The sequence below is a fragment of the Poecilia formosa genome, unplaced genomic scaffold, assembly GCF_000485575.1.
Source record: "Poecilia formosa unplaced genomic scaffold, Poecilia_formosa-5.1.2 Scaffold725, whole genome shotgun sequence".
In the NCBI taxonomy this organism is placed as follows: domain Eukaryota; kingdom Metazoa; phylum Chordata; class Actinopteri; order Cyprinodontiformes; family Poeciliidae; genus Poecilia; species Poecilia formosa.
Window position 1 is genome coordinate 25,693 of NW_006800664.1, and position 11,508 is coordinate 37,200.

At 34.3% G+C, this 11,508-nt stretch overlaps 1 protein-coding gene and 2 long non-coding RNA genes across 3 annotated transcripts; 1 reads left to right on the forward strand and 2 right to left on the reverse strand.

Moving 5' to 3' along the window:
* Window position 1: 1 nt before the first annotated feature.
* On the reverse strand, window positions 2-1,607 carry LOC103131171 (uncharacterized). Its single transcript, XM_016666446.1, has 5 exons — window positions 946-1,607; window positions 799-849; window positions 626-703; window positions 459-512; window positions 2-352 (listed from the first exon to the last, which is right to left on the reverse strand). The coding sequence occupies exons 1-5, from the start codon at window positions 1,063-1,065 to the stop codon at window positions 2-4; spliced, it is 654 nt and encodes a 217-aa protein (XP_016521932.1). The 5' UTR covers window positions 1,066-1,607.
* Window positions 1,608-1,990: 383 nt separating this feature from the next.
* LOC107834701 (uncharacterized) lies at window positions 1,991-3,091 on the forward strand. Its single transcript, XR_001660512.1, has 4 exons — window positions 1,991-2,051; window positions 2,187-2,334; window positions 2,461-2,514; window positions 2,605-3,091. It is a non-coding gene; the product is annotated as an uncharacterized LOC107834701 (long non-coding RNA).
* A 1,320-nt stretch (window positions 3,092-4,411) lies between these two features.
* On the reverse strand, window positions 4,412-5,904 carry LOC103131166 (uncharacterized). The gene is made up of 6 exons (XR_475334.2): window positions 5,849-5,904; window positions 5,614-5,723; window positions 5,446-5,502; window positions 5,260-5,337; window positions 5,109-5,162; window positions 4,412-5,007 (listed from the first exon to the last, which is right to left on the reverse strand). It is a non-coding gene; the product is annotated as an uncharacterized LOC103131166 (long non-coding RNA).
* Window positions 5,905-11,508: the final 5,604 nt, after the last annotated feature.

The following is an 11,508-nucleotide window of genomic DNA, read 5'->3' on the forward strand; positions in this document are numbered from 1 at the left end:
CTTAAAATATTCCTATTATCCAAGTAAATATCCGGTAACATACCTTATACACTGCTACTACGCAAAGCAACAGAAACAGGAGAATCATCATCACTCCAACAGGAAAATGAATGTTTTGCTGGGATTTTAAATTCTTCAACGCATACTCCAGTTTGGTTTCTGTTTCCTTTGTCTCCCCTGTGTATACGCTTTTCTTCAGCTGCAAGTAATCCCTAAGTATCTTAAACATTTGGTCCAGTCTGCCCAGCAGTGGATCTGATGGAGTTTTCACTTGCTGCCTTTTAGCTAAATATTCTAGGACCATCATATGAAACAGTTGTCCATATACTGTAGATTCAGCTTTTTTTTCTACCTGTAGGATTAAAAATCAAACATTTAGATAGTTTCAGTTTTAAAATATTTTATTAATCTCTTAGAAATGGCTAATATCTGAGTGATATAAAGGCAGACTGACTCACCTTCTGTCTGTACGCTTCATCCACAGCTTCCTGAAGATACTGCTGAAATAATTTCTGTAATTGACCAGAGGAAAAATGTGGAAATGAAAACTGGTTAGATATTGTGTGTTTAGGAAATACTGTTGTCATTGTTTTAACTTTTGACAAAATAAAACCAAATCACTTACAAGCTGCTTCTTGTTTGCCACAAAGTTTGCTTCGTCCAAAAGTGTTAAAATAAATTCAGTACCAGTTTCACTTTCCATCTAATAATGAAAAAATAACTTTATCAGTTGAGCTCTGTTTGCTTTTTATGTAATATAGAGAATTTTTCAGAGAGCATGTAAGCAAAAAGACTTACAAGGATTCTGACTCCTTCTGTTGTTTTCTTTATGCCATTCATAATCTTGTGCTAGAATTCACAAGAAACACAGTAATTACTCATTTACAACTATCTAGGTGTTAAACATGAACCACAACATGTCAGAACATGTAAAAGTCATTTTACCAGTTGCTCAGTTTGAAAGTCCTGTGACAGTCCGACGTGAACCAGAATCAGCAGCGAAACGATTCGGAAAAGGTTTTTGTTGAAGCTCAGAGCCTCCAGTCTCTGTCCTGCTTCAGCCATTATTTCTGGGATTTAAATACTTTAAGAAGTCAAGAAAACCCACAAACTGTGATGAGTTCAGGTTTTTAAAACTTAATTAAAAATGATGTCTTTCCAGATTTAGAGATTCTACCTGTGGGTGAATCAAAGATGGACTGAATGAATGATAGGAGAAAACAACACAACACAGGTGTTTTTAAAATTGAAAGCAAAAAGACAAGTCACGTGAGCTGTAATATGAAGGAAGGGAAGAACTGTGAGCAAGAAAAACACACCTGAAACCTGCATCCAGCTCGGTCACATACGACTGGCTATAAGAGACAAACAGAAAATTAAAGTAGTTACTTTGCTCTTATAAGACCCGCTGTAAGTTTGTTTAGTCTTAGAGAAAATAGAAACTGTTTATTCAGCCAAACTAAACACAGCAGGACACTTGCATCTGAAACTATAAAAAGCATTAAAGCCTTAATAACCAGACACTTGAAGATTTATTTAGTTTTACAACCAATAAGATACAAACACAAAACATTCATTTTGGGGAATCACAACCACCATAAATTAAAGAATTTCTTACCCACACAAAAAGCAGAGGATAAATTATTGTAGAGCTCTGACACAAACATTTCACATCCTGCAGCGTTCGTACTTTACCTGCACCGACATGTTCCACTAACTTTCAGTTCAGTTTGTTTTAAAGCCAAGAATTTAGTTTCTGTAAAACGTCAAATGTACTCCGGCTACAAAAACATCTTAATGTAATTTGGATAAGTTTCTGTTGTTTTCTAGTTCTCAGTTTACTTTTTTATTCTTGTGTGTTTTTCGTCCCTTTAAAGTGAAACTTCAAAAAGCAGAACTGTGCTGACTATCCAATCACATGCTAAGGGGGTGGGTGTGTGTGTTTGTGTGTGTGTGACAATCCAAGTATAAAGCATTTATTGTCCTTCCTTTCATTTCTGTCACCAGTAGAGCAGCACTCTCTCTCTCTCTCTCTCTCTCTCCAACACAAGGTATGATTAAACTCCCATTTAACAAACTGGTATAAAAATTTGTCTTGTACTATCTGCAGATTGAAATATCATAAAATAAATGCCTTACCTCTGACCTGACTATCAAATATATATTTTTAACCATTTTTGTTTCAGAATAAACCTCAGAGCCGTGATGACAGCGTCAACCTCGTTCAGAAGCAGAGGAGAGGTTGGACTCAGGAAATATAAAAACTTTGTCTTCCTGATTGCTCTGCTCATCCTGCTCTGTCCTGCAAGTTCATGGATAAGCGAGAGAGCATTGGTATGTTGGTTCTTATTTTTAAATTAGAGGAAAATCAAACTTTTATAATGCACACTTGTTGTTTTTTGCCCCTATTTACCGTACTTTTGATGTAAATGTTTGTATTTTTCCTCTCTGGAATTTCAGCAAAAGATTAAGGAAAATATTCAGACGCTACGAGAAGATGCAGAAATGAGAAAAGTAAAAAAATAAAAATACACCACGCAAATCTTTATAAATTCATGGCATGCACAATTAAGTATTTATTTTATTTTTTTCTATTTATTTCAGCTTAGCAACCAGGTGGACTCGGCCCTACTTACTTTATTCGTTGAAGAAACTATGGATATCCTAAACATTGAGGATGAAATTCTTTATCAGTTTTCAAGTTATGGATATCCCACTGAAGAATTGGAGGACATGAGAAGATTCCTGGCAAAAAGACAAGCTTTTATGAAAGAAAAGTTTCAGAATGAAGCCAAACAAGTCAAGCAATATGAAGACACTCTCACACATATAGAGATGGTTGTAACAAACCATGCAGAGAAGCGTGTTGACCTGTAAAATGTGTATCGTGGTTCCAGAACCTGTATATCTCCTACTTACGCAGAAATATTCATCTTCTTTGCTGTTTTTTTTTATTTATAAAATACGTCTGCTAAAATCAAGAAATCTGCTGACCTACATTTATTTCCGCATCTATAGCCTGTTAGTCCCTCTTAAGCTGAAGTGCATTTTAAATGTGATGCTGTGTCTAAACCTCCAGTTCAGTTGCTGAGTGTTGATGGGAGCGATTAAATCAAGTGACTGATTAAATAAAAGTGAAACCAATTAATCTTCTGCTGTGATTTCTTGAACTGTGACAGCAAACAAACAAAACTCATTTTTCATAAAACATGTTTTCTTTTATTTGTTTTTTTTTTAATACTGAGTTACACTCTGCTGAACATGAGTTTATCAAATGGAAAATAACAGTTTTGTAGCAAATGTATAGTTCAGACTTTTTATGTAGGATTACTTTAAGTGACAAGGAGTTGAGTAAGGGTTTGAGGGTTCAGTGAAAAATCAGGGAATCTAAAGTCTCCTGTTCTTTTTAAAAAAATGAACGAAAGTTTATTACAGTCTCCATACTTAGAATGTCTGATATTTCTAATTAAATACTTGTTTGTGAATAACCAGTGAGAAATTGTTACTACTGCACTTTTTGAATAAGTTTTACTAAGTAAAGCCACACAATAACATGCAAATAAGGTGCAGGAACTCTACGGACTAATATTACATTTTTAGTTCAGAGTTCAGTTGTATTTTTTTGTATGTTTTTATTCTGTTGTTATTTATCAAGTGATGTGAAATTTGCATTTTTGTTACAGTTGAATGGCATTTATTAATTTACCCCAGTTATATATAATATACCTCAATAATAAAATAGAAAACTAATAATAATAATAATAATAATAATAATAATAATAATAATAATAAAAAAATTCAGGCTTTTAAAACTTAATTAAAATTGATGACTTTCCAGATTTAAAGATTCTACCTGTGGGTGAATCAAAGATGGACTGAATGAATAATAGGAGAACACAACACAACACAGGTGTTTTTAAAATTGAAAGCAAAAGATAAGTCATGTGAGTTGTAATANCAAAACTATGACCTTTCCTGTGTATTTAATCCCACCTGTTGTCTCTGTCCTTCGTCGGGTCCTCGTCATTTGTCCATTGTTTGTCTGTTTCTAGTGCTGCCTGTCATTCTGAGTTTGGTCCTGATTCTTTATTAGAAACATTTTATCGTTACATTTTATCGCTTAATCGTTCCTCACCTCCAACCACCGAACATCGTGCCAAACACAAAAGAACTTTTCTTACTTATTGATCAGTTAGGTCAAAATTGAAATTCTGATGGATAAAATGTTGAGTTGTAATTTGGAAAATCAAAGGTAAAGCATGTGAAGGTAACATAAACCAGTATGGAAACCATTGCAGTTAATAAGCTTAACAGTTGACGGAGAATATTCAGTAGTGAGGCTGGGAGGCAATAAGAAATTTAACAAAATGAAAATATGAATAAGTTAAAAATAATCAAACTCCACAAAAGAGCACAATTAATCATCATCTTTATTTTTGTGAACATGGCACCACATCTTGTAAAATAGTTACCTCTGCCAGGAAACAGTTTATTAAAATACAATTTACTGATCCTTCAGTAAGTAAAGTTTTATGAACATAAAAATGGTTTAACAGACACAAACACAACCGTCTCCTGTTTTCCCCAACAACTTACTCAAAGTTCAATAAGAGTTAAACTTTTCAGCAGGTACAAAATGATAGTTCATTGTGAATCAATTTATAAGTATTAGAATATACAACAACAGATGCAGGAACATGTCCAATAAAGTGCTAACGCGCAAACAAACATGATTGGTAAATTTTCAAAAAAATTGTATATTTTCTTCCAGGATTTGATTTTATTGAAAGTATATCTCAGTTTAGTTTCAGTCTCCTCTGTTTTTCCATTGAAGGCGTCTTCCTTTAACTCTAAATACATCCTGTAAACTTCAAGACGTTCCTCTCTGGCTTTTTTTAACTTTCTCACCAATGGATGATTAGCTTTTGACTTTTCCTGCTGTTCAGGATCATCCAGGATCTTACGAAGTTGTTGCATCTTCAATGTAACATCCGATGATTTTTCTACCTGTAGGTAGAAAAAATTTGTAGAAAAAATATATATAAATATTTTGTTAACCTCTCACAAATAACTAACATCAGAGTATTCTGAAGGGTAGACTGACCCACCTTCTGTCTGTGTGCTTCATCTACGGCTGCTTGAAGATATTGATAAAATGTTTCCTGTGATTAACCAGAGGAAGAGAATAGATGTGAAAACTGTGTGTTCAGAAAATACTGTAGTTAACCTTCTACAAAATAAAGCCATATTATTACTCACAAGACGATTCTTTTTTACCGCAGACTTCGCTTCTTCCAAAGGTGTTAAGATAGATTTAGTGCCACTTCGGACTTCTGTCTAATTAAAAAGAAAAAAAATACTTTATTCGCAGACATTTGATTTCTGTTTGTTGTTAATTTAATGTGAAAAATTTGTCACACAAATGTGAGCAAAAAAGAAACTTACCAGCTGTATAACCAGTGTTTTTAGTTCCTTCCAGCCTTTCACGAACTCGTTCCTAAGCTTCCAAGGAAAACAGACAAAAGATTTAGCCAGTACAATAATGAAGTTATTGTACACGAACCAAATACAGATTTGAACATGTTTAAATCTTTCCAGAAAAAGCCAGTTTACCCGATAATCTCCAAAAACCAGCGACTGTCCGATGTGGACTAGAAACAGCAGGGCAACAATTTGGAAAAGGCTTTTGTTGAGTCTTCTACTTCCTGCTTCTGACATGATTTCTGCCGTTGAATCACTCAGGAGAAAAAAAGCAAATCATGATAGACTTAATTACAAATTGTAATAAAATGATTTTTAAAAAAAAGCCTAATTAAAATGCATAGCTTTCCAGTCTTAAATATCTTACCTGTGGGTGAATAAAAGATGAACTGAATGGAGATACAACACAGCTGGTTTTAAAACTGAAAGCAAAGGTCAAGTCACATGGGTCGTAACATGAGAAAATAGAAAAAAACCTACATGGAAGAGAAACATTTGCTGATAGCCACAACTGGGTTGGCCACATTATTAATACTGACAGAAAATGATCCATTTCAAGTAAGAACCAGGATCAGAAGTGAAAGAAAAACTAAAACCTGGTTAAAATGGCCACCAGCCAGGTATAAACTGGAAAGACATTTAATTGCTTCTTGACGTGTTTCTGTTGGACAACCGTCACTAGGAAGAAATATCGTAAATAATAAGGAAGAAGGTACAACAAGTTCACAGTCAAATGGTAAAGTGCAAAATGACAATTGAGAAGGACTAATAAACAAATACAGCATTTATTTTTGATTTCTGTTGTCATGGTTATGGTGAACACAAACACCTACAGGAATTATTTCTCATTGAAGGATGCAATTATCGTTTAGATGCACACAGCAAAACAAAATGTATATAAAAGTTTGTTTTTTATGCTCTAACCCATGGTAGACTTTGGAATCAAGGCTTAAATCCACAGATTTATTTTTGTATAATCCTCTGTTTAAGTAAAATTAATCCATACAAATAAATCACAAAAAACAAACAGCACAAGGAATGTGGAAACTTTTTTTTAGCTCTATTTAGTTTTTCTCTTCCTCCATTTCTCTTCTATATTTCTGACCCATATAAAATGTCTGAATTTTAATATGGACCTTGAAATGGGGATAAAGTTCTGATAAATCCTGGGTGCAGGACCAGAGATCAGTTAAGACTCTATTGATCATCTGATTTTCTTCAGTTATGTGAAAAAATAATTACAAATCTAAATCTGTCAGGTGCTGAATAGGATTCAGTTTAATATTCCAACAGTGGCTTCAGCTTCAGGACTTTATGCCTCAGTTAAATATGTAAACATGGAAATATGACTCTCTCAGAGCTGAAAACGTTTCTGTGAATCAAAACCAACACTGCCACCTTCTGAGCTGCTGCAGGAAATACTCAGGAGTTTTATTTTTATTTTTCATAACCCTGCACTTCTTTTTTGTGTATGTAATTTTTTTTTCCAAATTCATACAATCAATATTGGAGCTATAGACATGTATTAGTAAAATAGGCAGGACAGAGTTTTAAATGTGTTTTATTGAAGGTTTTTTAAATACTCAAGCATGAAACAAGTTGGTATGTAAAGTTTATCTATATGGGAATTTTAACAGAAGAGAATCACAAACTTCTTATGAAACAACAAAATGAATTTCTTAAAATAAATTATGAATGAAGAGAATCATTAAAAAAGACAAAATCATCATATCAAATTAGTTAAACTACCATCAAGTGCAGGAAGCAAAATTAATGAAAGTCCTTTAAGTGGCTTTTCAAAAGAATCAATAGTGTCGTGGAGTGATTGACTGGAATCAAACGTCAGATACACACAGGCTGTCAAAGGTGTTTGCATTCACAAAAAATTGGTTCAGTTATAACTTTAGATAATAAATATGAAAAAAAAATCTGCTCAGACAATAAAGAGAGGAGAAACATTAGAAAAACACCAAATATCTGCCACAAAGACGAGCTGCAGCTAATCCTCACCGTACTCCTGAGCTTTAATGAAACTCCAGATATCGTCAATTTCTTTCTGATTTGCTTTTACAGTTTCAGCAAAGTTTTTTCTTTCTTTGACTAAGAAATCTGTGACAGAACTTGAGAGTCCTTGTAGGGATGTAGAGTTTGCTGTTGCAGCTTTCAGCTCCTTCAACGTGGGATGAAACTCCTCAAGTTCTTCCTCAAAGACGATTGAAGCAACTTTGATCCTGTTCTCAAATTCTTTCTTTTAAGGGGAAAACAGAAGAGAAACATTGATTAGATCTCTGTGGAGCGCGTTTATGTAGTACACAAACTTTGTCATGATTTATACTTCTGAAATTATTCATAAAGGTGTCATAAAAGCTTTTCATACCAAATCTGTGACTCACCTTCTTGTCAGCTGCATCCTCCAACCCGCCCTCATAGTATTCCTGAATTATTTTCTGAAATGTGTAAAAAGAAAAAAAGAGCTGTATGTTAGAGGATAAGAGCTGCAAAAACATGTTTAACAATATAAAGGCCACAACTAAGTTATGTTTTGGAATTTAAGTGGTAATAATAACTGCGCAGTGAAAACAACATTCCTACTGTAAATAAAACAGATTAAACTGCAGAGCGATGCAAAGTCTGTCCACAATGTTTTGGTTAAATTACTAACTTGATTTGTCTCAGGCCTAATTTAAGTTAATATATATAAACAAAATAAAGTTGAATATGTCAGGAAAACACTTTACCAGGTGCTTTGTGTCAATCAGAGAGTTGGCTACACAAACTAGACCCAGCAGAGTGACGATGAAGAGCAGTCCTTTGGTCGGTCCGACGCCTAGCAATCCTCTGTTTCCACATGAAGCTGATCTGGTCATGTCTGCAGTGAGAAAACAACCTAGGAAATCATAAGAAATTCACTTAATTTGGTTATTACCTCAAAGAAAACTGAAATCTGTCTTAATTAGAAGAGAGTCATTGGTCTTACCTGAAGTGTAGAGAAAAGAGGAGCTGAAACTCAAGAGGTGACAAAATGACGCCCGTTCAATTCTTATAATACTCCTCAGGTTACCTGAGGCTTATAAACTGTCTCTATAGTTTCACTTTAATGTAGTTTCTCTTTCAATTTTGCTGCAAAACAAATGGTAACTCATGATGAAGCTGTGACAAAAACCACAACAGTCTGGCTACAAAACCTCCAAACACACATTTGCACCTTTTTTTTATTGTTTTCAAGTTAATATATTCAAAATGTGGAACATTCAGTTTTTTCATGCAAAAATACAATCGACACCTTCATGAGCATTGCACCTCAGAGATGCTTTTATACGGCTTAGAGCAAATATTAACACATGAAAGAAGGTTATCATTGTAATCAACTGGCATATTAGTTAACGATTAATTTCAGAAAAATAATTGTATGGAAATGAGATGGTTATGTGGATCTGATGTTTGTATTGGTGTTACTTTTATGTATTTTTATTTTTATTGTTGTGCTGCACCCCTGCTTTGTAGACAAATGTCTCCTATGGAAGACTAATAGATTATATTTATCTTTATGACTTGTTTCTCGTCTCGTCTTGCCCCACTTATCGTCCATTGACTGCTGGAGATCGGCACCAGCATCCCTCCCTACTCCATTACGAACAAGGGTGTATGATACTGGATGGATGGATAAGAAACCTCTTGACAAGAACTTTTATGAGATTTTTATTAGAGCTTTGTTTCAAGGTACTTCCCCAAGGTACTTACAGATGTTCGACTTATTTCTTTGTTTTACGCCATTTGGATTTACGTCTAACTTTGGAAACGAGTTCGGGACTTTTAGGGAGAACACGTTCTCTGTTGTCTTTGGCAGAAGGCCTAAGTAGTAGAAAAAAACCCATAAAAACCTCAACAGCAGATCTGCTCAGTGCGGCCTGCACCACTTTCTCTTTCGCAGAATAAAAACTAATTCCCAGGGTTTAGTTACGGTAAATCGTGTTGGCATGTTTCCCAAAAACGACAGCTTCCTGTTAAGAGGTGATAACGGGAAGACGAAGATATATCTGGTAGCTGCATCAAAGATTGACACTCCTTTTCAAACAATGCATCATCTTTCCTCTTCAAAGTTATTCTCTTTATTCGACTTGTTACATCTCATAAAATCCCAATAAACCAATAGTGCCGCACGATTACACAAAATCATTCAGTATGCATGCTGGTTAACCTCTTTTATGTCTAAAATCATATTTAAATATATCTGATAACTATAATAAATAAATCCCAACAGCTCTAGTTTGTAGATCATTGTATCGTGATCAGTATTGCTATTTTTCTTCTGCAGGAAAGATTATCTGGGAAGAACTTTTGTTCTGGAAGCAAATATCTAATTTCAGTTATCAACAACTCTTTTGTGGAATCAAAGAAATTATAATGTTGTATTTTTATGTTTCTTAAACTCAAAACGTTAAAAGTACAAATCCTGACCAGATAGATGCGGCTCAGTTTTTGAGACCTTAAAAACAGAAAAGAAGTTCACCAAAAATAAACAAATTAAACACAAAGGTAATTCAGAGCTGCAGTTTGGCATTAGAACAAATTACAAACGGCTAAATTGGTAAATTTAATCAAAAACAATAAAAGTTCAAATTTACACATCCGTGCAGAAAAACATGATTGACAAAAAACAGATCACTTGAGCAGAATCAAACACAATTTCTACAATCAGTGTCTCTTCACTCAGAAACCGATCAGCTTTAATAGATTTTACCGCTGTTACAGCAAATCTTCACCATAATGCACGGCTTTTACGAAGTTCCAAATATCATCAATTTCCTCCTGATGTGCCTTTTTACCCTTAGCAAAGTCTTTTCTTTTTTTGACTAAGAGGTTGGTGATGGAGCTCAGGAGTCCCTTCAGAGATGTAGAGTTCGCTGTTGCAGCTTTCACTTGATTCAACATGGGATGAAACTTCTCCATCTCTTCTTCAAAGACCTGCGAGGCGACGGTCAGCTGGTTCTCAAACTCTTTCTTTTAAGAGGAAAAAACAATATATTTATTAAATCGTCTATACAGGGGTTGCATACCATCAGATCTGTGTCCTTACAAGTTTTAACTTTTCTCTAGCGATTGTGCATTTTATTACTATTTAAAAAATAAACTAAATAAATGATGGAAGAAGAGCTTTGATTAACTCACCTTCTTGTCAGCTGCGTCCATCAGTCCACCCTCATAATATTCCTGAATTATTGTCTGAAATGTTCAGAAATGAGGGTTTATATGAGATGAGCAGCATTGTAACAGCACATCAGAGAGCCGGAGCTCACTGTGTCAAGAGAGATTATGAAATTAAAAACAGATAAATGGGAAAAGATTATTTGCAAAGAACTTGGAGATCATAAAATTATATATTTCTTATTCAAATAAGCCAATTTTCAGACCTTAAAACCAGAACTAAAACAAAAATGCACTTTTTTATTTTATCTCTAATTGCAAATTTTAAAACCTCCACTTTAAAGGTGGAAATTAATTATTTTAGATCTAAAAGAAAATTAAAGTAGAAATGATTTACCAGGTAATCTTTGCTCATCATTGAGTTGGTGACCGAAACCAGAACCAGGACAGAGAGAATGAGGAACAATCCTTCTGTGGGTCTGAGTCCGGCCAGATGTCCGCTTCCAGGTAAACCTGCTGCGGCCATGATTCCTGGAATCAAGACAACCACGACTCTAAAATAATGTTACTCTCTTAGGTATGAGTTAAACCTGAAAGCTGTCAGTTTTTAATAAAATAATTAAAGTTATCTGAATTAAAAACGTTACAGATCTTACCTGCCGTTTGAGAAGAGGAGCTGTTAAAGGCGAACACAGAGAAATGAACGATGCCTCAGCAGATTTTCTTTCATTTCTGCTATAAACTTTGACTGTGGCATGTGATGATATTGTTATGCAAACACCAACAATGACGTCACTCACCAGTCACCTTTCATTTTCAATATTGCGTCAAGTTATTATTTGTGATCCATGTTTAAAAAAAGATTTGATATTGAGAAATAAT